Source organism: Lissotriton helveticus, chromosome 1_1, assembly GCF_964261635.1.
Source record: "Lissotriton helveticus chromosome 1_1, aLisHel1.1, whole genome shotgun sequence".
NCBI lineage: Eukaryota > Metazoa > Chordata > Amphibia > Caudata > Salamandridae > Lissotriton > Lissotriton helveticus.
In genome coordinates, this window is record NC_136057.1 from 1,930,159,074 (window position 1) to 1,930,186,683 (window position 27,610).

General features: G+C 45.2%; 1 protein-coding gene across 1 annotated transcript in view; it reads right to left on the reverse strand.

Annotated features, from left to right (window-relative positions):
- CACNA1E (calcium voltage-gated channel subunit alpha1 E) overlaps nt 1–27,610 on the reverse strand; it is a 1,292,345-nt gene that overhangs the window by 359,443 nt on the left and 905,292 nt on the right. The window contains exon 24 of the mRNA XM_078643465.1: nt 10,767–10,863. Within this exon, the coding sequence (XP_078499591.1) occupies nt 10,767–10,863 (97 nt within the window). The remainder of the gene's footprint in view (nt 1–10,766; nt 10,864–27,610) is intronic.

A 27,610-nucleotide genomic window follows, 5' to 3' on the forward strand; every position in this document is an offset into this window, starting at 1 on the left:
GATGTAAATGTTATAAAATACGGCGCTCAAAGGTATTAGGGAACAGAGTTGACCGAAGAACTGATAAACCTTAGAACATCACAGCGTTGAAAGAGATTTAAGGACCCCGATAGCGAGATACATCTACCAACTAGATACCTCGCACTAGGTACCTCTGGTTTCCTTTTTAACGTTTCCCTGCACCCGACCTATAAGGACACACTACCCCACCCCTCCCCCGGCTTCGGAAACTAAGACCCCAGGGATTCTATCCCGAGGAGATAAGACGAGTATGAGGTAAGTAAAAAACTTTCGTACCCGTGCTTTTGATATGCTCGAATGTTGTCCCCCTCCCCTCCTTTCCCCCCCCCCCTGCAGGCCACATCAAAATCACGACCAAGGTATGGTGAAGATCTGAAGCCTCGCCATGTCTGATACACGAAGCGGACTAACACTGCCTGGTGGCACCTAAACACACCCACAAACTGCTCTTGTACCAGGAGAGCCAATAAAGTGTATGACATGATGAAAGCGGTCACCCCTGTGCCGTGTTGCGTGAATGAGCACGTGTCACGTATGTCTGAACCTGTGCCGTGTTACGTGAATGGACACGTGCCGCGTATGTCTGAACCTATGAAGAAATGTTTTTTGTACGACTGAGACGTGGACTTGACTGATCGAAGGTCCGAGAATGCGAGAAGTGCGATACAATGGTGTTTTTCACTACTTAAAGCATGTCCCCTCTACCCTGCCTAATGTTTGCCCGTCCTGAACCGCATGCCTTCAAAATACTAACACCGACCCGCGATGTCTCGTGTCAAGTAATGCGCTGAATAGTCAATCTTAAATACACGGCCGCTCCCTATGTTGCACGTGTACTATCTAGCCTATTGTTGCGCATCTCTCTCTCTCTCTATCTCTCTCTCTCTCTCTCTCTCTCTCTCTCTCTCTCTCTCTCTCTCTCTCTCCCCCCTCCACACTCTCACTCTTCCGAACGACTAGCACCAAAATTGGCAAACCGCCACCCCTAGCATACCACCCAATTGGCTCCAAATACCGCCAGTATTTGCACAAAACTTGTCTTTAATAAACTCACCCTGACGCCGTGTCACTACCTCTCCTTTCTGCTAAAATTGATGGAACCGAGGTTTGGCCATTAGGGAAAGGACAGGTAAGACGACTGAGGTTCTCTAATCTGACCTGAAATAAAAGGGAACTACATGTCAACGGCTCCTGTGTCATAAAAAGATGCCTCAGATAACGCGACCTTCCCCGTCCCGAATTGTCGAAATACCCAAACAGAATGATCGAAACATCCTCATGTTCCCGGAACGCCCCTGTTCCGTATCAGCTGCTCCAGACGAGAGTTATAAAACTGTCCCTCACCCCCGGTTGTAAGAGATGGGTCGATTTACGCCCTTACCACAGTTTTCTATGTCCCTAGTTGTTTCCCATAAGACCCCTGTCTTTTCTAATTAAGTAGTCAGACCGTAAGAGGCTATGTAGGAACCAGAATGATGTTTACAAAGTTAAAGATTCGACCAAAGTGAAGAAATCATTGCAATGAACCCTGTTGAAAGCGAAAATGTTTAGTTGAAAGGCAGGATGCATTGATAGAATGAAAAATGTTTAGCCTATGTTCGCCCCTCGGCAAGATACCTATTAGTACCATGTTGATAGCTCACAGCACCCTTTGTAAACATAAAGCCCTAGAGAACGGTATAGCTTTGTAAGGCTCGTATTACGAAGGTGGGTCTCCATCAGAAGAACTGTCGTAGCTGTAATACAATAAAGGGTACCAGATCCCGCACCACAACCAACAAACACCAAAGAAATAGTTGTGAAGGAAAGTCATAGTAAACCCAGCAGGCCCATCATCACTCATTTATATGTTAGTTGTGAACCCTAATATAACGGACGTTTCCATTTTTGCCTGGAGCTGGGAGAGAAATAGACTTATGTGATTACCTTCCTCTGCCAATTCTCTAAAGACTGTCTTTTCAAACTCATTTAAGGGTACGACTGTCGGAGGAGAGAAGGACCGGATGTGGGAGCACGTGGCCTGACTACAGACTATGGAACATCTGCGACATTGGCCAAGGCGAGACCGCGACAGTGAGGAGCTGCGGGACGAGGCACTGTTTTCGACAAAATAAGAGGAAAGGGCTGGCCTGATGCCCCTGCTCGACGTCCGACGTATGCCGAAAAATCCCCGCTCTCTGAACTCGGTCATGAGCCTGCCTATCTGAAATTTTCCGTCCCCCTAGTCTGTTCCCGATCTGGCCCTGCTCCATCCCCCTTTTTCTCCGACCTACCCTAAAGGACTGCTCACACGCACATTTCTTCCATCTGAACTTTTTGACAATCAACTCAACGGACACAGGGCGAAAAGGACCTTTTCGACCAGAAACGCGAGGGAAAGGTCGTGCCCTGCAACGCGGGACCTAGAATACAGCTGGACCCGTAGCTCCACCGCCGGTGCTCCACGGCGCCAACAAAGGACGACAAAGGATGCTGAGAACTCATTAACTTCGAACATTTGACACCCTCAATCATCGTTTCTACTACGTCTCATTTCTCTCCCAGCCACCATTGTATTGATTATGCTCCAACAAAATCTGAACAGAACTTGTATATGTAATAACCTATCAGTTCACATTATGAAATGTACTCACTGCTCTCACTACAGAATCGTTTTTGTATTGCATTACTATGACTTTCCTGCGAACAAGTTTTTCGATAGACCCGCCTCCTAAGACGAAAGAATTTAAATGTAATGTTTATAGCTCCTTCACCTGGGTCCCTACTCTTTACTTATGTCCACCACAATAGACATGAATAGGAAATAGACCAGCAAGATGTCTTGGATATGTTAAAGGGAGGACTGTGGAAAATTAGTACGATTTTGGTAAACATTATCTGCGCCATCTTGCCTTTTCCCCGGATGCCACACTTTTGTCGTGCGCACCCGCCATTTTTGGTGCCTCGATCAGAACCACCCTCTGCACGCCACTGACCCCCCCAGCATAACCCTTCACCCTCGCAAAGGCCCGCGCGCTGACAACCCCCCCCCCGCTCTCACATGCCTTGGGTCATAAACCCCTCTCTAGCGCAGCTCTGCCTCAAAGCCCCATCCTGTTCCCAGCGCGACCCCTCCCTTCATTCCTTTTACGGTCCCAGGCCCTTTGATGCAAAACCCCTTTTCCTGTGCCCGTTTGTCTTCCTCGTTCCCAGGCCGACACTTAGCTCTGCCGACACTATCTATTGCCCCTCCCCGTACAGTAGAAAGCCTCCCACATCAAAGGACCCCCGAGTTGATCAAAGCCCCCACCCCATGAGATCCGATCGAACCCCCCCACATTCCATGACTCGGCGGAATATCCAGCTGCGCGATAATCATCACCTGTTGTGACCAGGGTGGGGACTTCAACTGTAAATATGTGTGGGAACGGGCTTGGAGCGGGGATTCCGAGAATGTCTTTCCGTACATCAAAGTATCGCCAAGAATGTGTTATATGTAATAAAGCAGTAAACCCGTATATAAGAGGCCAGGCCTCAGAGATGCGGTTAGAGCACCTCATGACGATACCTGCTGTCTAACTGATGTGTTCTCCTCCGGAGAGAATAAACCTTGTTTCCTGCCTTCCCGTCTCCAGCGCCTGCCTCTTCATTGATTAATAATTTGTGGGTTAAAAGGCGATACCGCCGGGCAAATATCGATTGTCCCCGACCTAGTTTCAACATGGCGATCCTGGATTTTTTCAAAACGATTCACAGGTTTTCATGTACTGCAAACTCAATTGCATGACTGGCCCAGTCTTTTTCTTTGATAAGTATTATTAACATTTTGTAACAGGAATTTGCTGGAAATTAAATCAATAGAATTTTTTGATTTATATGAAGAGGAGTCTGCCAATTTTTATTGCAAATCTTTTGTTTCATGAAAATTATACTGCAGATGGCAGAGTGCAGGTCCTTCCGGTGCAAAATTAAGGTTTCACTTAACTCTAAATAGGAGGGAACTGCAAATTTGGTTGATCAGGAGCACAGCGGATTTACATAGGTGCTCCCCTGCCAGTCTATTAAAGTGACCCTATCTTCTCTAGCCCCTAAATCTTGGACAATGAAATATACTAATTCCAATGGCTAATTTTAATATTAAAAAGGCGAAACCAACAAATATGACAATTTGAAGGAAAATAGTGCAAAAATGTCCAAGGACCTTAAAGCCTATAGAACGGACTTACAAGTATTTGATTATGTCATTTATTAGAGGAAAACCGAATTCTGTTAGGCAAAAATCACTGGTGCCCTTAAACTGCACATGATCTATCATTGGAAACATTGCAGCTTTCTTCATTCTAAATACTGTTAGTAGAATCCTAAGTTTGCTCAATAGAACATCTGTCGCGTTATTGATGGGGTGCCCCATCAACCGAAGTCTAACCCAGGCCCTTTGTGTTATTACACCTAAAGAAAGCACGTCATTCTATCAAATCCACTTATTCGGTAGGACTTGGGAAAAAAACTATTGCCTGATGTGAAGTATCTGAATCACTCACAGGTAAGACAGAGGCGATGAGCTCAGACTGCAAGTTCAAGTTCAAGTTTAACATTTGTATAGCGCACTACTCACCCAGAGGGTCTCAAGGCGCTTGAGGGAGGGGGGTATTTTATTTATCGAATATCCAAGTTTTTAGTTGTTTTCTGAAGGAGAGGTGGTTCTGTGTGAGGCGGAGGTGGGTGGGGAGTGAATTCCAGGTTTTGGCCGCTAAGTAGGAGAAGGATCTACCTCCCATGGTGGATCTATGGATGCGTGGAATTGCGGCGAGGGCTTGATTGGACGATCGTAGTTGGCGGGTGGGGGTGTAAAAGGACAGGCGCGTGTTGAAGGCATTCGGGTCCAAGGTCGAGGAGGGCTTTCTGTGCGTGGGTGAGGAGACGGAACGTTATTCTATTATTGATGGGGAGCCAGTAGAGGTCTTTCAGGTGACCGGAAATGTGAGCTTGGCGGGGGATGTCTAGTATGAGTCTGGCTGAGGCGTTTTGGATGCGTTGGAGTTTTTTCTGTAGTTTGGCTGTGGTTCCGGCGAAAAGGGTGTTTCCGTAGTCCAGTCGGCTTGTGACCAGCGCGTGGGTGACCGTCTTTCTTGTTTCGGAGGGGATCCAACGGAAGATATTTTTGAGCATACGTAGGATGTTGAAATGATGATGAGACGGCGTTAACTTGTCTGGTCATCGAGAGGGAGGAGTCCAGGATGAAGCCCAGGTTACGTGCGTGGTCCGTAGGTATGGGTGCGTTTCCCAGGGCCGGTGGCCACCATCAGTCGTCCCAGGCGGAGGGGGATGAACCTAAGATGAGGACTTCCGTTGTGTCCGAGTTCAGTTTTAAACGGCTGTTCTTCATCCACTCGGCTACTTCTTTCATCCCTTCGTGTAGGTTGGTTTTGGCGGTGTTTGGGTCTTTGGTGAGGGAGAGGATCAGCTGGGTGTCGTCTGCGTAGGAGATGATGTTGAGGTTGTGTTGGCGCGGGAGGGATGCGAGGGGACTCATGTATACGTTGAAGAGGGTGGGGCTGAGTGATGATCCTTGAGGTACGCCGCAGATGACTTTGGTGGCCTCTGATCTAAAAGGGGGGAGGCGGACTCTCTGGGTTCTTCCGGCGAGGAACGAGATGATCCAGTCCAATGCTTTTCCTTGTATTCCGATGTTGCTGAGGCGTTGTATAAGGGTGCTATGACAGACTGTGTCGAAGGCTGAGGAGAGGTCAAGTAGGATGAGGGCAGCTGTTTCTCCGCTGTCCAGTAGTGTTCGAATGTCGTCTGTTGCTGCGATGAGGGCGGTCTCGTTGCTGTGTTTGGCTCTGAAGCCGGACTGTGAAGGGTCAAGGGATTTGTTGACTGTTGACGGCTTTCTCAATGACTTTGGCAGGGAATGGGAGGAGCGAGATGGGGCGGTAGTTCTTAAGTTCAGTGGGGTCTGCTGTGGGTTTCTTCGGAAGTGCGCTGAGTTTGGCATGTTTCCAGTTTTCCGGGAAGGTAGCGGAGTTGAGGGAGCAGTTGATGACGTCTCGGAGATGGGGTGCGATAATGGAGTCTGCTTTGTTGAAAATGTGGTGGGGACATGGGTCGGTTGGCGATCCTGAGTGGATGGAGTTCATCAGGCGGATGGTGTCTTCAGTGGTGATTGTGTTCCAGGCGCAGAGGTTGTTGGAGGGGTGTTTTGGTTTGGCGGTGGGTGGAGTGGACTGTTCTCCGGGCTGGTTTTCAAAGCTGTTATGTATGTCGGCGATTTTGTTGTGGAAGAATGAGGCTAGGGAGTCGCAGAGGTCTTGGGAGGGAGTGATGTCGTTGGTGTCGGCGGTGGGGTTGGTAAAATCTTTGACGATGTTGAATAGTTCCTTGCTGTTGTGGGCGTTGTTGTCGAGTCGATCCTTGAATGCTGATTTCTTGGTGGATCGGATCAGTTGGTGGTGTTTGCGGGTGGCGTTCTTGAAGGTGGTCAGGTTGTCAGTGGTAGGGTTTTTTCTCCAGGCTTTCTCGAGGGTGCGACAGAGCTTTTTGGATTTCTTAAGGTCATCGTTGAACCAGGGGGCTTTTTTGCTATTTTGCTTGATTTGATGTTTTTTCAAGGGTGCTAATTCGTCCGCGCTGTGGGTGATCCATTGTGTGAGGTTGGTGGCTGCTTGGTTTGGGTCTGATGATTTAGCAGGAGGGTTTTGGTGAAGCGATGTGAAGAGCTGGTCGGTGGTAATTTTGTTCCAGTTTCTGCGGAGGATTGGTTGTGGGTGGTTGTGGGTCGTAGTCTTTTTGTAGTTGAAGTGAACACATCTGTGGTCTGTCCAATGAAGAGCTGTGGTGTGATTGAAGGAGATGTGCTTGCTGGAGGTGAAGATTGGGTCGAGCGTGTGCCCAGCATAGTGTGTGGGGGTGTCGACAAGTTGTTTGAGTGCGAGATTGGTGAGGTTGTCCAGAAGGGTGGTGGTGTTGCTGTCGTTGTTCTTTTCCAGGTGGAAGTTGAGGTCTCCCAGTAGAATGTAGTCCTCAGAGGGGAGGGTGTGTGGGCTGATGAAGTCAGTGATGTCTTCACTGAATTGTGTGCGGGGTCCTGGTAGTCTGTAGATGAGGGTGCCTCTGAGTGTCGTCTTGGGGCCGGTGTGGATCTGGAAGTGAAGGTGTTCGGCGTTAGCGAAGTTATTGTCTGAACAGGTCGTGATGCGGATGGTGTTCTTGTGAACGATGGCGATGCCTCCTCCTTTTTGGTTGGTGCGGTCCTTTCGGATGATCTTGTAGCCGTCCGGGATGGCTATGGCGATGTCGGGAGCTGATGAGGTGTTCATCCAGGTTTCTGTAAGAAAGGCGATGTCCGGCGATGTGGTGTCGAGTAGGTTCCAAAGTTCAATGGCGTGTCTGTGGATTGAGCGGGTGTTGAGCAGGATGCACTTCAGGTGGTTAGTGTCGGAGCTCTGTTTGGAGTTTGTGGATTTGGTGTGGGTCCTGATACAGTTGAACTTGCAGGAGCGGCAGGTGAAGGGTCCATGGGTGTGACTGCAAGGAAAAAACTCTATGAGCACCCCTGATTCGAGCAGGGAAATAAAAAGTCAAGACAGAAGGACACTTATTGCTGTTTTTATACTAGCCCAATAATTTAGTTTGAAGACAAATTGTTCCGTTTTTGGCCTTTTCTGGCACTTGGCAATTCAGACTTGGCCTGTGGAGATCTAAGACTGACAGCTGCCAAAGATGGTCAATAAAGTACTTACCTGTCATTGTCATGGTTATAAAATTACTAATAATAAAAACCTGATTACAGAGGGTTATGTTGCATGACGACATCCAGAAGTAAATGAAATTGTTTATATGCAATAACACAAAGCTTACCATAAATAGAAACTGATAGATTTGGGTCATTTAGCAGATGGTCTGCAAATCCTCTTGTGTGTCAGAGACACCTTCATTCACTCAGGCAGTGCAACACCTTGCCCACATAGTTAAAGGTCCCTTTCACTTTAGGGGGTGATTGTTTTGTCGAGAGTGCGTATGCCTGCATATTAGGAGCACTTTTGCCCAAATTGCAAAACTAGCTAGCCTCTATGTTGGCGAGTGGACATTCCCTTTTCCATTGGAGAAGTAAAAACCCCAAAGCAGTGCTCTGGGTTGGTAATACAAAATATTTTGCTTGTATCCGCCGTGCCGTGCATGGCAGGAAATAAACATGGCTGGGTCATCGCCCACCAGCCACGCCCCGTGGAGGGAGTTTCGGTGGGGCGGAGAGGCAGGGCGGGGGAGGGAAACGGTGGGGGTGTAAAAACCGGAGTATGGATAATTGAAGGTAAGTAAACAATTTAATTAAAAAACGAATTTCGTAGCGCACCCTGCATCACATTTTGCGATGCAGGGCACACTACGAAATTTGTTTTATTTATTAAATGGCCGTGGTTGTCGTCCACTTTAACTTGCCAGCTCAGAGGAGCCACTACGTCAGAAATGTATGATGACACAGTTCATTGAGCAGTGGTGCTGGAACAATTTTCAGAATGGAGGTGCAGCTATCAATGTTACAGACCTACCAACCTACAATTAAATGTCACTGAGTGAGGAGGGAGTGGGGAATAGAAGAGGGCAGTGCCTTGTACCGATAGCTACCTAAGAGGCACTCTGCAATCCACCAATTTCCCCATGCTCCGCTGCCCCCCCAAAAAACACAAAGGGTCACTGAGATTCTCACCGATGTCCTTGGGTGTTTTCACATCCCTTAATGGCTATCGTCTGCTTACAGTCTCCACATCCCTTAATGGCTATCGTCTGCTTACAGTCTCCGAAGACGAGCTGGAAAGCCACTTTGTGCATTGGTTTCCAGCTCGTCTTCCCTGCCACTGTGTGATTTCGGCTCCTCAGCTGGTGACTGTGTGAAGGGAGCCCACATCGTGTGACACATCATGCCACCATGTGAGTTGGAAGGTCTGATTTTACATCACTGAGCTCCTAAGGAGTCTGATAAATCCAAGCATCACAATAAGAACTTGAATCGCAAATGAGCCCTACCCATTCTGCAGAACAGCAGAAAGGGTGCATATGTAGGTGGTGTTGCATTTTGGAAGACACTGTCATAAATATATTACAAAAGCATGTTGTCGTAGCGTGCTGTCATTTACAGACAGCAAATTAACCACTGAATGACTTTTCTCAGACGCGCAGATTTACTGATAAAACTAAGTAGAGCACAAACGTTAATGAGTAGAAATTACATTTCTACTCAGAAAAAAATGCCATCCTACTACTTTTCCTTTCACACCAGCAAGATTAGCATATAGTTCATTTTACACAAAATACTCACTCTTTGCAGTCAGAGAAATAAAAGTAAACACCAATCTCCTTGTTAAAAGTACAAGTAGCAGTTTGTCAGAAGATTAGCCTGACATTTGACCTCTGTCTTTGAATGGAAAAAAAATGTGACAAAAAAGAAACAAAATATACAGTCGTCTTTCAGCTCATTCACCATAGGTACTCCAGCATCCTCTTCCGCTAAATAAGGGAGAGGAATTGCACGTTTGGTAGAGCAGCAGCCCCGCTGATTTACCACATGGCTCCTACTATGCTAAGTTACATTCCACAATCAGCTGCGGCTCCTCCGCTAAGGCAGAGGAGAGTCACCCCACAGGAAAAACAAAAAATGATAATAACACCATGTTATCATCATTTTAGTTACCAAACTGGCTCTATTTAGGTGCAGGTGGGGCAGTTGGAGCTGGGCTGCCCAGGGTGCATGGGGAGGATAGGTGGGCACTTTTTGAGTGCACATGGCGGTTTGGTCGGCCGTCTTGAGCTGGCCAAACATTCATGCGAACTAAGCATGTTCTCCACCTGGCTGTTTTGCACAGCCTGGGTGGAGGACTTGCTCTGGCTCCCAGTCCCTGTCTGAGTGCCGAACTACGGTGCTCAGACCAATCACAATGTTGCTGTCCTGCTGATAACAGCATAGTCATGATTGGCGTAGTGGAGTCTGGAAGCCTGTGTGCTTCCTGTTTCCTGTGTCGAACATTGGATAGACATCAACTGGGAGGTAAGTGGATTTTTCTTTTTTAACCCCCCCTCCCCGCCCTACCACTACGGCCTCATGGCAACCGCTACAGCAAAGGTTACATTCAATGCTTTCAAATCGAAAAGAGGTAACCTAGGAATACTGCAGAACAAGTATCAGAGACTAAAAGGAAATTGTAGATAGTGGTGTATACTGGTATATTTTTCAATCTATGTGAAACTCTACATAAAACTTTGCAAATTCACAAAGGTTGCAAAGTTGTGCGTTTTATACATTTTAAGTTTTGCCGCATTTACGTGAAAATCTTGGCTTGTGCAACCATCCATGTCAAAAAAGGTAAGCTTACAGAAAAAAATAAAATCTGCATTCATTTGCCACCGAGTAAAGAAAAACTCGAAAAAAGGAAAATTTGAGGCACAAAGTCTGCACATATTTTCCATCTTGGCAGAGTTGGATTGCGTCAAAATAATTTTGTAATGCAGTGAAATGTATGTCACAATGGCTAGGAAAACAGAGCACGAGTGAAAGAATTAAACCAGAAATCTTAATAAACTTTGTGAAATGTGACATTCTTGTATTTAGCAAAAGGTTACCAGTGGAAAAAATAGACCATTACTGATAGGTAACCTTTAAAACCATTAGAAAGTGACACATCCGTATCTACCGAGCAACGGCACAAATCCTGCTATCGCCCTACCATGTCACCCACATGAAGGAGCACAGAGTCTGAGGGTAGAAGAATTACCTTGAGCTTGGGAAGCCTCTTGATGGTTTTCAATGGACGCAGCACCCGCAAAACACGCAAAGACTTGATGGTCTTGATGTCACGGCCCTTACTGGTCCTGGAATGGCCAAAGACAACAAACGTTAACAATCACCCAAACTAGATCACATGCAGAATAGTGGACCGTCACAAATTATAGAAGACAGAAACCAAATACAGGATTGAGAATGAGAACATGTGGAGGAAGCCTTTAGTTGCAGAGGCCAGGCTTTTATTTTCACCTTCTTCTTTTCTCCTGCCACTCAAGTTATCACTCTTCATGTTAGGGATACTTATCTATGGATCTGTTCTTGGTACAAATACAAGGCATTTCTCAATCATTACCACTTGACTCTCACCATCTACTGTGAGCTCACCCTCCTTTCTCCTTTCCATTTGACACCGGCCTGCCCCAGTATTCGTAGGCCTTTCCTAAACTTTCTCTCCCAGCTCTCATCACTCCTTATGCTGTGAGGCATTTCACTCCTTTCAACCTCGATCTCACCCTCCAAAGTGGGGAACCTTGGTTTCCTTCGTGGAATATAAACACTAAAAACTCAGAACTAAAAATTAAGATATAGATCTGCTGATACACATCAAAACCAACCAGTGGCTAAATACGATGCATTTATCTTATATCTTTGACTGTTGACAGGGCAACGCCTTCTAGCTTTGTCCTTTAAGTGTGAGTACAGGACCAGCATTTAACTGATACGGGCTCATAGTCACTCATGGGTTTTGCAAGCATATATAACAGAAGGATGAGACATTTCATAAAATTCAGGTCAGTAGAAGTCAGCCAGCTATTGTGAGTGTTTCAGCAATTATTTAGTGAGTCCCATCTCATGATTATACCTACTATAGCTGACCAACTTCAGTAAATGATCAGATATTCCGCAGGCCCCCAATAATCAGAATAGCTTTTTAGCTAATATGTAATCCTGAAGAATCAGACCATACAAAGGCTTCAGTCAATCAATCAAACTGCATTAGTAAAGTGCCACACTGTAACTCCTAGTATTATCTGGGCGCTCTCTGTTGAAGACCCAGGTCTTGAGCTTCTTTCTGAAGTCTGCCAGCGAGGCGGCTGTACGGAGCTGGAGGGAAGGTTTGTTCCAGATCTTGGCAGCGATGTGGCTGCTATGGATGAGGGGTGTGTATGCAAGTACAAGTGAAGAGGAGCGCAGGTATCTAGAGGGTTGGTGGAAGTTCAGTCGATGGTTGATGTAGGCAGGTCCGTCCATCACCACCCCCTTTTGTACCACGTAGGCAGGTCCTAGGTCATGGAAGGCTTCGTAGGCGAGTGTGAGGATCTTGAACTGTCATTCCTTCTGGATGGGGAGTCAGCGGAGGTCTCTCGGTGGGGGGCAATGTGGTTCATTTGGGAACGACCAAAATGAGTCTGGCTGCAGCATTCTGTATGGTCTGGAGTCTTCTGAGGAGCTTGGTGGATATGCCGGCATAGAGGGTGTTGCCGTAGTTGAGGTGGCTGGTGACGAGGCCCTGGGTGACGTTCTTTCTAGTGTTGGTTGGGATTCACCGGAAGATGATCTAATCAATGCTCACTGCCTTAGCCTGCATGTGTCAGTGCAGGAACAGACATTCCATGGGTCTTGGGTGGATACAACTTATAATTGTGCCCACAAGGTATTACTGGAATAACAGAATCTTTGTGAATAACAAACTCTTTGTGAGTCAGAGATGATTAATGACAGCTGAGAGAGTATGTGTGAGTGGATAATTAAATGGAGTTTGGCTATATTACTTTGCCTGGTTTTGCTACATATTTGTTAGTCTAAGGCTGTACACTCTGCTGGTCTCAGCCTTATAATAGTAACAGCTATAGCCAGAATGTGTGGATGAAATATATAAAAAATTTTGGGGTCCAGATCATTAATAGTCACAGGTTTAACCACAATGTGTGAACAGAGAAACAAACATTTATTAGGCCTCAGTTGTTGAATCTTCATAATGTTAAAACAGAAGGTCTGGCATTCTTTTGGCTGCTATTAGGAATATGTACAGTTTTAGCCAGAAGGGGGAGAGGATCATTGCCTTCTCCAGGTCTTAAACCATACAACTTCAGAGCCCCATCCCTCTGGGATGGTTAGAGCTTTTATTGCATGGGCCAAAGCTCATAAAGATTCAATTTTGGAACCAGACCTTTCATGGGTTCTGTCTCATTGGGATGAGAAGCATTAGCAAGCACATCAGTGTAAAATCAGTCATTTGACAGTCTCCAAGATATAGGAACAGGCTTGACAACAACCCCACTCAAGAGCTTCATCCAGTATGTCATGGTGCAGGTTAAGGCAGTTCATGACTGTGGTCTTAATAATATTCACTCTCCCATCAGAAGGTGTCGATGGAGCATCAGACATTCCATGAGCCCCACATCTTTGGTATTTACAGCATTACTCAACAGCTGCGAGTGTGGAATGCAACACTGCACTCCCCCAGCAGATTCCTATTCTTATCTTTAGTTAACATGCCCCAGTATAGGATCACAGATTCCACGGACGCCGGCTTATTAGAATTCACTTCCATAGCCACCATGCATAAGGGTAGGGCCAGACATTCTATTAGTGCAGGTTCCTAAAGAAGGAAGGAAAAGTCGTTTACATGCAAGACTATCTCTCCATCAAGGCAATTCTTCACTAATTTATGAAGACTTAACAGATCTGTAAACAGATTGGATCTCTGCTTTTATATGTTTATCTAGTATATTTTATAAAAGAAGTTATTAAGCTGGGACACAGACAATGCAGAGTCAGCGGTTTACACTTTCCACAGGCACCTTTCTAACCATTTGCTGCTGATGTTTTTTTTTTTTAAAACAGATTTTATTGACAGATCATATAACAGTCGCGGAGCTCTGTATCCCAGAGGGATCTGCACTCCAATTGCATACATATACATCACCATATCCATCTTTTATTAGTATTCATGTGTAGCCAGTAACAACTAGAACCATGGAATTTCCTGCTGAGGTTTAGTGTCCTCAGTGCAAGTCTTTTTTCAATGTTTGAGGCACTTCGTACTTAAGCCTTCACAACTTTTTTCTAGGCCAAATGTGCGTCCTTTTTCCCCCCACATATTATGAATCGTAAGTGTATTCAGGGTTTGTAGATTCCCATTGAGTGAACTTGGGAAATAGGCAAAATATAGCAGAATGTTTGGGATTTTTTGGTCAAAAAGTATTGTACGAGAAAGACAGTGGCGGCCGGCACAGGTAAGAACGGTTGCGTGGTGAGGCTGGTTGTGTCGGGGTGGGGGGAAGTCCACAGATGACGAAATAGGTCAAATTAAATACAAAAATTAATAAAACCACTTACCTTTTGCTCGCCGCATTGCCGACTCTGCGATGCGGCGAGTGCAAGTTAAGTGGTTTTATTTATTTATTTATTTGTTTAATTTTACTGATCCCTTCGTCTCTCAACTCCACTCCACACCTCCCCGCCCCTGCCTCGCCCCACTCCACTGCCTCACCGCTCTTACCTGTGCCAGCTGCCACTGAAAGTGTTTTTGTTTCCAGAAAATAGCATCAACCTAAGGTTTGTTGTACTAAGATCATCATCTTCCCATCAATCAAGAACAGGCAGAGTAGTACAATAATAATTATTCCCACAGTTTATGCGATAAGTGGTAGTCGATTTTTCTTATTTTTGTTGGTTTAGGCCGATTTGCAGTTTGTGGCGGAAACAGGTATGAAAACTATAGATGAAGAAAGAAATCTATACATTTCTGAAATGTAGCAAAATTCTGAATCCAGCAAGGTGTCATTTTTGTAGATCACTCATACTTTGCCCAAAGCAACTAATCATTAAAATAAAAAAATAATACAAATAAATAGAAATAGATAAAACGTTTTGTTCACAAATTTTTTGCTTTAATGACCAATTTGCAAAAGTAATACTCCCTTACGTCTGTCAGACTGATCTGGTTACAGGAACATATAGTGTTTGTGAGTTATTCAAAACATGAGGTACCCTAGAGCCCGCAACTGAGTTGCAGGTTATTAATTAATTTCATAAGGTACTAACCATGCATCAATACATACAGTAAAATCTAATATAAAGAAAGGACGCGATGGAAAATATATATTTGAAATCTTTCCTGGATACAGGGTTTAGGAATAGTGATTGTTTGTACAACTCTGACTTTTTGGTAACCCACACTATCATGTGATTCAGAGGGAATTCGCAAAAATGTGTTCTTTCTTGCATACGGACTTGCAGTTGGAAACCCAAAATAGAGATATTTAATTGATTATGACAAATGTTCTACTATTCTGATCTTCCACTCTTCTTGTACCATACTTTGTGTGGATGCGCCTAGCACCTGTGAAAGTAAAGGCCCCAAAACTTAAAGTAGATGCATCAAGTTTCATTCTTGAAAATATAGCCATTTTGGTGATGGGAACAGCTGTGGTATCCTTACACTACAGCTTGATGTAGAAGAGGGAGGGTTGGCACTTCTGAGAATTTAAATGTATTAGCAGGCCACTGCTAGATTAGGTATTTCGAGCTGCAATCACCAAAGTCCATGTAAACCAATTTTATCTAGACATGATGTTAAGAGAGGCAGATGTTAAGCATCCACATGTTTTAAAATACCTAGGCTGCCATAATGAATTAGGTATAAGATGCCCCATGTTCTGGTTAATAGACATCAGAAGTAATGGCAGGAGTTTCATATTTCTCAGCTTCATCTATCCCTACGCTTTAGAGATTTCCATGCATTAGGCCTACAGCTAAAGGAATCTCCTATATCCAATTGAAAAAGGGCGGGGTGACCTACGCTTGAAGACTTTACTTTAGCCAGCTGAGTAATATCATGGCAACAGTTAGTTAATAATCATCTCAAAATCTATCCTAATTTGGTGTTTACTTATTTACATATTAGAAATCTTCAAGAGAGCGGATAGGTATCTGGTGAAGAAGCAGAGAGTATTAGTAAAGCCTATTTTGTAACCTGTCTCAAAGGTATAGCCAATTGGTATTGACTATTGCAACAGAAACTAGAAGGTGAAGTGATACCTTCCTTTCTGGATACCATCGCAGTTACCACAAATTCTAAAACTGATCTTTTTTTGGGTATTGTATAACGAAATTACCGATAAAGTGGCAGATGCATCAAAGTTATCTTTTGCGAGTCCTTAATAGCGAATTTTAAGGAATCGCTATTAAAGACTCACAAAACGGGATGCATGTCGGAATCGCAATGTTATTATCGATTCCTACAGATTCCTTATTTGCAATTCGGTAATAGCTAATCGCTAATAAGGAATGGCTTTCCCATTCATTCCTATGGGCTTAAAGGCCCATAGGAATGAATGGGAAAGCCATTCCTTATTAGCGATTAGCTATTACCGAATCGCTAATGTTCCGCTATTTCAAGGGTGCCAGGGTGTCCAAAGGACACCCTGTTGCACCCCTGAAATGGACCTGTGCACAAATGTTACGCACACACATGCATGTGTGTGCGCAACATGTAACTTTGAAAAGAAATGCACAAAAGTGCTTTTTTTAAAGTTTTAGCAAATTACCACGAAGTTCAACTTCATGGTAATTTGCTCCCCCTATTAGCGAATTCGCTATTTTTTTGGGTTTCATGCATTGCATTTAGGGAATCTCATTTTGGGATTCCTTAAATGCAACAGCAATTTAAGGAATCGCTATTCAGAGATTCCTTAAATTGCGATTTCTGCATTTGGGATGATGCATCCCAAATGCAAAAATACCGGGAGCAAACGGCCAGATTCTGAGATTCTGCCCGTTTGCTCCCAGTATTTTCTTTGATGCATCTGCCTGAAAGCTATGTGTGCTGGCAAGTATAGAAGGATGTCCCATTTTAGTGTGTGTGGGTGTTATATTATGCTCCATATCATATCCATAAGATGTATCCCGCACTTTCAATGGCATGCTTTAGATGTGGTAATGCTAAAGGTGACTGTTTGCATATATGCTTTACATGTCCACATCTTTAACATTTTGGGGATAAAATATTTGTATTTATTAGTCAAAAGCTCCAGTTGACTTTATAAACAGATTCTTCTGGAGCCTAATTTGGAATTACTCCACAATTTAGCCTGAGTGGGTCACCTCCACTCCTTCTTCATATGTCAAAATAAAATCCTTGGCATCCTATGGACTTTTTGTGCCCAGGGAAGTGGTGGGGGCCACAATTTGGAGTAACACCCTAAATTGTACCCTCAGGGCACAGAAATACTGTTATATTATTTGGGGAGAATGCGTGCCCATTGCCAAGGTTGTGCGCCTGCCCCCCCCCCCCCCCAATATTGGATATTGGATATTGGAGGGGTATTTGTAAAGCGCAGACGTTCGCTCCGAAGGGAGCATCTTGGCGCTATGAAAACCTGGGACCAGATCAGAGGGAGGGCAGTGGGGGGTTTAGATGGCTGCTTTAGTCCAGTCGTCAGAGAGATTAAAAATCCATGTTTTGAGGTGTTTCCTAAAGGGTTTCTCTTGCGTCTGGAATCTAAGATGCTTTGGCATACTATTCCAGGCTCTGATAGCTAGGGTGCTGAGAGTTTTTCCGCCTTTGGTTTTTAGGTTGAATTTGGGGAGGGTCATGAGGTTTTCTTGAGAGGATCTAAGAATGCGACCCGGAATGTAATGAGGGAAACGTTTCGCAAGGTAAACTGGGCCAGATTTGTGGAAGGCTCGGAAGGCTACAACGAGAATTTTGAATAGGATTCTCTTGTGCAGGGGGAGCCAGTGGAGGAATCTGAGGGCAGTGGAAATAGAGGATTTACGTGGGAGTTTTAAGACCAGACGCGCGGCAGTGTGCAGGACACTTTGCAGTTTTAGTTGGGTGGATTTCTTGGTCCCTGCCAAGAGGCCGTTGCAGTAGTCCACCCGAGAGAGAATGAGGGCTACTGCAATGGTCTTTCTGGAGTCGAGCGGGAGAAAGTCGCAGAACTTTCTCATGGATTTTATAATGCCAAAGCATTTACCCGCCACGGTAGTGGCATGGGAATCAAAGGACAGATCGGAATCGAAAATGACTCCGAGGTTTCTGGCCGATGAAACTGTCTGGGGTGGAGCAGCAGAGTTATCAGGCCACCACAGAGCGGGACAAAAGGATGCGTTCTTCCCAATGGGCAGGATTTCGGTTTTGCTGGAGTTACAGCGAAGGTGGTTGTTATCCATCCATTGAAAGACCGCTGTGAGGCAGCATTTAAGGTTGAGTTCGGCCAGGTTGGAGTTGTCTTCGAGAGGGATGACAAGCTGAGTATCGTCGGCATAAGACGTGACGATTATGCCGAACGATTCTATGAGTGAAAGCAGAGGGATGAGGTATATGTTGAATAGAAGGGGACTTAAAATGGAGCCCTGGGGTACTCCACACGAGATTTTTTTTTCTTTGGATTGGAAGGGGCCCAGTGAGATGGTCTGAGACCTGTCACTGAGGAAAGACCTGATCCAGGCTAAGGCTGAGTGGGTAATGCCGATATCCATAAGTCTGTTTAGCAGTATGGAGTGGGAAATAGTGTCGAAGGCCGCCGTGAGGTCAAGAAGGATCAGGATGGCCTTCTTCCTCTGATCTTGAAGGTTTTTAATGGTGTCGGTCAGCTCGATCAGGGCGGTCTCGGTGGAATGTCTAGACCGAAAACCGGATTGCTGGGGGTGAAGTAGGTTGTGGGCATCGAGGAAGGCCTTAAGCTCTTTATGGACTAATTGTTCCGTGATTTTGCCCAGTGCGGGTAGCAGGGTGATGGGACGAAGGTTAGTTAGATCAGAGGGGGGTTTGTTCGCCTTTTTCATCAGAGGTTTAACCGTACCTTTTTTCCAGGTAAGTGGGACAGAGCCCGATTTGAGGGAGAGGTTGATTATTTCGTTGATGATGGGGTTTATTTCATCAATGATGATATGAAGGATCTTGGGGGGACAAGGGTCAGAGGGAGAGCCTGATTTGCATGAGAGAATCACTTCTCTGGTTTGAGTTAGAGTTACCGGAGAGAAATGAGTGAGGCAATTTGTGGTCGGGCGAGATTTGTCAAGCTCTGAGAAAGAGAACACCGGGGGGGAAGGGGGAAAGTTGATGTGAATGGAGCTTATTTTTTCCTCGAAGTAGTCGGAGATCTTATCGCACAGCTCTTGTGACGGGGGGATCTCCGGTTGGAGGGCTTTTGGTTTGGTAAAAGACTTTACTATGGAGAAGAGGGTTTGTTGTTTCTGATTGGCGGCATTGATGGCGTTTACATAGTAGGTTTTTTTAGCTGATTTTATAGTTGAGAGATAATTTTTTCTCAGGAGTATGTAGTTGCTACGGTCGTCGTTGTCGTATGATCTACGCCACTTGCGTTCTGCTTTCCTGCAGAGGAGGTGGGCGGCGGTAAGGTCAGGAGTATACCAGGGTGCTTTGTTTTTCGTTATTTTTAGGGTGTTGACTTTTTTATTGGGTGGACATCGTTCGGAGATTTCTTGCGAAAGCCATTTGTTGAAAGAAACAGCATCTTTATCGATGTTTCCAGAGGAAGGGGGGGCGTTAGAAGGGGAGAGGGGGTGAGAGATAAGACTTGCCTGCACAGTTTTCCAATTAATGGAGTGAGTGTGTTGGCGGATTGGTTTTTTGCAGTTAGAAGGGAGGACATTGAGAATGTGGAAAGGGATCAGGCTGTGATCCGACCAGATTTGGGGAATGGGGGGTGAGGTGGAGATGGCTGGGAAATTAGAGCAGACACCGTCCAGGGTATGACCAAGGGAGTGTGTGGGCAGCTTGACACTTTGTTGAAGGTCGAAGATGTCCAATGTCTGCAGCAGGTTACTGGTGGAGGGGTCGATCGGTATTTCTAAGTGAAGATTAAAATCGCCCAGGAGGGTGAAGTGAGGGTAGCGGAGAAGGAAATGACCGAGTGCGTCGTTGAGGGAACCGAGGAATTTCGTCGCATTTCCCGGCGGGCGATAGATCAGCCCACCTGAAAAAGAGAGGGTGTGGCTAAGCTTGATGGAAAAACCTAGTCCCTCGGCATCGGTGAGGGGGTCGAGGCAGAATGTGTGACAACTGAAGGAATTCCTTAAAATGACCGCGACACCTCCACCTCTCCCTTTCAGTCTATCCTGTCTGTGGAAGGAGTACCCTGAGGGGAGGGCGATGGCAATGTCAGGGTTACTGTCTTCAGTAAGCCAGGTCTCGGTGATCATAAGGCAGTCCAAGTTGTGGTCAATAATAAGGTCGTGGATGTCCTGACTGTGTTTACACATGGACCTGGCGTTAATTAGACCTCCGGTGAAACAAGGTTGCGTAGGAGGGGTTGGCTGATTCGTTGCGAAGTTGAGGGTCCAACGACAATTATTACAACTAGTGGGACCAAATGTAGTTGAGAGGTCGAGTTTGCAGGGGCAGTCCGATCTGCCTTGAAGTTTGCGAAGGACATTGGGTGCATACCTGATGCCAAGAGGGTGTTGGGCAGGGGTTCCTGCGCCTGGCGCGGTCTTGGCGCGGACGGGCGCAGACGGGCTTCCCTTAGGCGCGCCTTCGGCGCGCAAACGGCGCTCCCGCTGCGCTCGTCCGCTGCGCGACCTCTGAAAGCACATTTGTAGGGGCAAGGAAGGGGGCGTGGCCTAAAAAGGGGGCGGAGCCAGCGCGCACGCCGCTGGCGATGGCGGCTGCAAGCAGGAAGCAGGAGAGCGCGAACAGCTATTACTATCAGCTGTGCGCTGAGTGAGAACGAGCACTGAAAAGTGCTTGGTGAATTAAAAACAAACAATAACAACAGTGACACCACACAAGAACACGAGTGCAGTGTTAAGAACAATTTTTAAAAGAGCAGTGGAGTACCTCCAGAACCCGGCTTTCCGCCTCAGGTCTGGGACAAGGTTTACACTACCGCTAGGAATCAGCGGGTTTAAGTAGGGTGATCAGGGGGCGTGGCCTAAAAAGGGGGCGGAGCCAGCGCGCACGCCGCTGGCGATGGCGGCTGCAAGCAGGAAGCAGGAGAGCGCGAACAGCTATTACTATCAGCTGTGCGCTGAGTGAGAGCGAGCACTGAAAAGTGCTTGGTGAATTAAAAACAAACAATAACAACAGTGACACCACACAAGAACACGAGTGCAGTGTTAAGAACAATTTTTAAAAGAGCAGTGGAGTACCTCCAGAACCCGGCTTTCCGCCTCAGGTCTGGGACAAGGTTTACACTACCGCTAGGAATCAGCGGGTTTAAGTAGGGTGATCAGGGGGCGTGGCCTAAAAAGGGGGCGGAGCCAGCGCGCACGCCGCTGGCGATGGCGGCTGCAAGCAGGAAGCAGGAGAGCGCGAACAGCTATTACTATCAGCTGTGCGCTGAGTGAGAGCGAGCACTGAAAAGTGCTTGGTGAATTAAAAACAAACAATAACAACAGTGACACCACACAAGAACACGAGTGCAGTGTTAAGAACAATTTTTAAAAGAGCAGTGGAGTACCTCCAGAACCCGGCTTTCCGCCTCAGGTCTGGGACAAGGTTTACCAATAAATCCCTAGTGTCCAACGTGTGGATCCCTGCTCTGGGATTTCACTCCGAGAGTGATCCCAAAGCAGGGATCCACTAGGGAGATAACATTGACCCCTTTCAGGCGGTCAATATTATGCATTGATGAAATGAAAAGCAGTCAGCATGCTGATCATCACAGTTCAAAAAAAAAGAATGATTTCAGGGTGCACAGAAAGCCCTTTCCTCACTTTCTGAAAATATTTTTATAAGACAAAATCTTGCTGATTGTGCTTTGCATTAGATGGGCACACTGTTCACATCCACTGCACTGTTAAGGTATTGTGGTGGAAAAACATGGTTCGTCCACTGCAGTTAAAGGGTTAAAAATTAAATATGAAAATTTGTGGGCCAATAGGGAACAACACTTTAATGAAAGAAAATAAAACTGCACTGTGCCCTAAGTCCAACAGGTGACCCAGCTGTCATACAGGGTACAATAGTTGAGTGGAGGTTTTATTATGGCTAAGGCAGTAGGCTAAGATCATTTCAGATGGATTAGCATTGAAACCCTGCTGGACTTGGCCCTCTCTGCAAGGTCACCCCCAAAAATGTTGCCTTCACCTTTCCTGTTTTCTGAACACGTTTTTGTTGGCCTTTAGAACTCTGTGTACTTTACTATTGGTAACCAGAGCTAAAGTGTTTATGGTCACTCCTTTAAACCTGGTAAAATTGGCCTACAACCAATTGGCACATTACATTTTCTTATAAGTCCCTATCCAAGTGGTACACCATGTGCCCAGAGCCAGTAAATTAAATGCTACTAGTGAGCCTGCAGCACTTATTCTGCCACTGCTTAGGTAATCTTTTTAAACACATCTCAAGCGTACCATTGGAGCCTGAGTGCAGTGTTAAATTGCCATTTTGACCCGGCAAAATAAATTTTTGCCCAGAGCTAAACTTTCTATTTTAATATATATCAGTCACCTTTAGGGTAGGCCCTAAATGGGCAATAGGGCAGGGTGCAGCATATTTAAAAAGTTGGACATGTACTTTTAAGTTTTATATGTCCTGTTAGTGAAAGCCTCACAAATTCATTTTTCAGTACTGTTAGACATACCTTTCACACAGGATAAAATTGGATTACGTTATTATATTTAAGAAGTGACACCTTTTGTTTGGGAGAAGGTAGAAATATAATATTTGGTGTATTAGGAGTTGTAATTATAAACCCTCTTTAATGGTAACAGCAGAATTTTAGTCATAATTCTGAAATTGCTACTTTTAGAAAGTTACACAACATACCTGGCTGGCACTTATACTGCTGTTATCTATTTGAACAGACAAGAACCAATACCTGATTTGATTGGCCCTGGTTATTTATTCAATCATTATTCCATGTTTTTCATGCTTTCTTTTATCTTATGTGTCAGAAATAGAGAAAACACTTTTTGTTTCAAACAATATACAACAAAACTCAAACATATAAAACGTGGCAAGGCCATATAAGACAAAAATAAATCAGTAAACATTACATCATAGTGTTAAGCCAGTCAATAATTTCATGAATGCAGCGAGCGTTAAAGATAAAAGAAACAATGAAAAATATGGAATAACAGTTGAATAAATAACCAGGACAAATTAAATCAGGTATTGGTTCTAGTCTGTTCAAGTAGATAACAGCAGTATAAGTGGCAGCCAGGTAGGATGTCGTGTTACTTTAATTAGGCCCTACCTAGCTGCCAAAAATCTGTACTACCCCCTTTGACATAATATAACTTTTAGAAACTTAGCATTTTCTTGTTCCAACCACTTGGTCCCTGCTGTTCCGAGGTCACATGACTAGATGTAGTTGGCAGTAGGATGTTGTATATTCCTCCCAGACAGTCACACATAAGGCAGACTGGGTGTTGGCTGGATAGGCCATTCTGATAGGATGGGAGTGGTGGAGCTCTTCAAAAAAGCTGCCTCAGGTCACACACAAAGAAATTCACACTAGCCTTTTGTGCCACCAGACATCCTGGGACCGACAAGGAGGAAGGAAATTGCAACATCATCTTTGGGGGAATACCTCAGAAGTTTGATCCACTTTAAAGCTGGAACCCGGTATAAAATTAGGACCCTCAGACCCACTCTTGAGCACACTCCTGGACCTGTGGATACTACTGAAGAAGGACTGCTTGTCCTATTGCCAGAGACTGCCCTGCTGCTGGAGGCCTGCCCTGCTATCTGAGAAGGAAGACTGGACCGGCTCCCTTTATCCTAGGCTACACAAAGTGACTCCAATGGTCAGCTGATTGACCTACTGTTCAGAGCTACAGGGACATAATACACTCCAGTGGGCTCCCTGACACTGCCCAGCTGACCTGCTGCACTGGCCCTGCAACTGGGCTTGCCAGAGCCCAGCTGGCAACTGCGGGAGTGAATCCTGATCCCTTAGAGGTGCCCCTCAGGTTCTGGGCCCTTGACTTGGCATCAGTTGAGCTCCTCCTGGAAACAAAAGAAGAAATCCTGAGGTTTTGGGCTCTTCGCAACCGTGAATGGGCTCATTTGAGCCAAGATCTTGCTGACTTCTAACGCACAGCTCGGGTGAACCCGACTTTTCCCGCTACAGTGACCGCCAGCGATGATCAGCAACGTGAGATCTGCAAATGATGCTGAAGCATCAACCATTGTGACATCCAACAGGATCTTCACCCTACTGTCAATGACCATCTATGATGTTCTCCCTACTCCTTGCAGCCTCCTCCACTGTGAACTAGACTCTTCTTGTCTGACTTTAAGGAGGTACATTTTTCAGCGGAACTTACCTGGTCCCTGTATTTGGCCTACGCTCCATTGTGGTTGGCCTGAACTTGTGGCTTTCCCCATGACCAGAGGATCACAAGTTTTACTTTTGTGCTTGTAGGCACTATATCTACTTACATCTTTGAAATGTCATATCCCTGGTTCTACTGATTGAATTGTTTGTCATTTTGATATCAAATAATTTATTACATTTTACTCTATTCTTCCAAATTAGTGTGGGAATTTTCTTGTGTTGTCTCTTCACTTCATTACTGTTTAAGTGCTGCATAAATACATTACACATTGCCTCTGTGTTAGCCTGACTCCTTTTGTGTCAAGCTACCTAGAGGGTTAGGAACAGGTGAATTAAGTGACTTTTGTGGTTCACGCTGACAAGGATTGTGGCTTTTGCTTGAGAAGGGCTCACACCCCCCTCAACAACATCTCATAAAGCCTTTCTGTCCTCCTCCCAGGGGTGAAGAGCAGGCTGATCATTAGTTCAGTGAAGAATCCCCTGATTAATAAATAAGATTACAATTAAGTAACTGTACAATATCCACCCCTCCATCTTCTCTTATATTAATGAGCATTACGAAGAATAGCAAACTCACTTTTAATACTCTGATGGGAAATTAAAGGAGCCTGAGAGCTGAAATATAATGAACAGCTGAAGAAGAAAACAAGTTACTTACCTGTAACTACAGATATCCAGTATTGGTATCTTTCATAGATTCACATGCCTGAATCATTCCCCGTCGCTGAGGTGGGAGTCCCACGGTAATATTATATCCAATAGCATTGCCTTAGAAAATTATTCGTAGTAGGCTGAAAAGACTATAGGCCAAACTAGGGCCAAAACTTAGCAGCCTATCTACCTCATTATGTAAAAAGAACTGAAACAGGAGTTCCAACCAATCAGCTGTAAGCACCCTCTAGAACCTTCCCAGCTGAGGCAGTTCTCCTCAGATTTTCCCAGCACAAGTGAGAAGTATGTATCCATAATAAAGAACTACCTTGCCGGGGAGGAGGGTGGGTGCATGTGAATCTATGAAAGATACCAATACTGGATAACTGTAGTTACAGGTAAGTAACTTGCTTTCTTATCCACTATTGGGGTATCTTTCATAGATTCACATGCCTGAATCAGAATAGCAAGCAGTAAAGCAATATCTGTCGTTAGCGGAAGGTGGGAGACAACCCGTAATTGTACATATCCCCCACACAACCGGAAGGTTATAGAGCACTAAAATGTAAATATACATATATGCAGAAAAAACCTTCAAATACTATCGTTAATAACAAAGACAGCAATTGATAAACAGAATATTACAGCAAATTATACATATTTTCATAACACCAATAAATTGTGAGAGACCTTTGAAAAGTGTAACCTTAATGAAGAAGATGTTGCAGCACCGCCTCTCCAACTGCTGTGTAATGCCGACTGCAAACAGTAATGCTTTGTAAAAGTATGGACACTCTTCCATGTAGCAGCTCGGCAAATGTTCTCCAGCGTGACTCCAGCAAATAAAGCCGTCGACGCCGACATCATTCTGGTGAAATGCGCTCTGACCTTTCTGACTAAAGGTCTATTAGCCTTTTCATGACAGAATTGTATCACTGAGGATAACCATCTAGCTATAGTTGCTTTCGTCACAGCTTTTCCTAGCGTGACTTGTCCATAAGCAACAAATAGCTGGTTAGATTTTCTTATGTCCTTAGTTTGTTGAAGATAAAACTTTAGACATCGCTTGACATCAAGAGAGTGCAGGGCCTTTTCTGCCGGTGTGACAGGATCCGGGAAAAAGGTCTTCAACTTTACCGGCTGGTTTAAGTGAAATTGAGACGGTACTTTTGGAATGAATTTTGGATTTGTTCGCAATGTGACATAATCCTTCGAGAAATGGAGGAAAGGTTCTGAAATGGTGAAAGCCTGAATTTCACTAACCCTCCGGGCTGAGGTGAGAGCTAGTAAAATAGCCACTTTCCAGGTTAAGAATTTTAATTCAGCTCTATGGATAGGCTCGAACGGTCTCCTCATTAATTGGGACAAGACAATATTGAAGTCCCATTCAGGAGGTGGAAGTCGAATCGGAGGAAAGGCTCGAAACAATCCTTTCAGAAATTGTTTTATCAGTGAAGATGAACATAGTGAAGGCTTGTTCGAACTTCTTCTGAATCCGGATATGGCAGCAAGATGTACCTTAATAGAAGAGAATACCAGGCCCGCCTTGGCTAGAGAAAGTAAGTAAGGTAGAATTTCCTAAGGTGGAGCTTGAAGAGGATGAATATTATTTGCTTCGCACCAACATCAAAATCGTTTCCATTTGAAACAGTATGTTCTGATAGTACTCTGAGCACAGGCTTGAGACAGAATTGCTCTACAGTCTTCAGAGATTTGGAGATCTTTAAGCTCTAAGAAGTCAGGAGCCATGCGTGCAAGTGCAGCGATTGAGGATCCGGGTGCAGAATCTGACCTCCTTCCCTTGACAGCATGGAAAGAGTCGGTTTGAGACGAATTGGAGGTTGTTGAGATAACAGGAGCAGTTCTTAGAACTAGTACTGTCTCGGCCAGCTAGGAGCAATGAGGAGAGGAGTGCAATGTTCTTTCTTCATCTTCTGCAGAATCCTTGGTATCAACGGTATCAGGGGAAAAGCGTAGGCATAGATTCCTGACCATCTCATGGACAGGGCATTCCCTCTTGAACCCCGTTGAGGAAATCTGCTGGCGTAGAACCGGCATTTGCTGTTTTGTCTTGTCGCAAACAGATCCAGAGTTGGTGTGCCCCACTTTTGGAAGATTCTGTTCACCTGCACCTGTTCTAGCTCCCATTCGTGGCAACCTGTGAGGGATCTGCTGAGGTTATCGGCTAAGGAGTTTTGAACCCCCTTCACATGCTCCGCTCTGAGAGTTATGACGTGCTGTATAATCCACTCCCACATCTCTTGAGCTTCCTGTGATAGGGATAGAGATCTTGTTCTCCCTTGTTTGTTTATGTAAAACATGCTGGTGGTATTGTCCGTACGCACCAGTACTGATGAGTTTGCAATTCTCGGAAGGAACGCTTGCAGAGAGAGGAAAATGGCTCTTAATTCAAGACTGTTGATGTGTTTCTGCCGATACTGATCTGTCTTGAATCTGGAGGTCCTGAAGATGACCTCCCCATCCCTCCATTGATGCATCCGTAGTTAGAATGAATTCCGGGATAGTTTGAAGAAATGTGAGGCCCGGAGACAGATTGCTTACTTTCGACCACCATTGGAGAGCTTGTCTCATTCTGGTTGTCACCTTTATGAGATCGTCGAACGATCCTCCTAGTTGTTGCCTTTGTTGTTGTAATCCCTCCTGCAGTGGCCTTATCCTGAGTCTTGCAAAGGGAACTAGGTTGATTGCTGAGGAGCACATCCCTAGCAGAGACGCATACGACCGGACAGAAAGTGACTTTTTTGCTGAGATCTGCCTTGCCAGTCCTCGGAGTCTGTCCTGACGTTCCTGAGACAAGAATGCTTTGCACTTTTGAATATCCAGAGAGGCTCCCAGAAAGGTTAAGACCTGAAGGGGCTGCAATTGTGACTTCTTCGCATTTAGAGTGAGGCCTAGACTT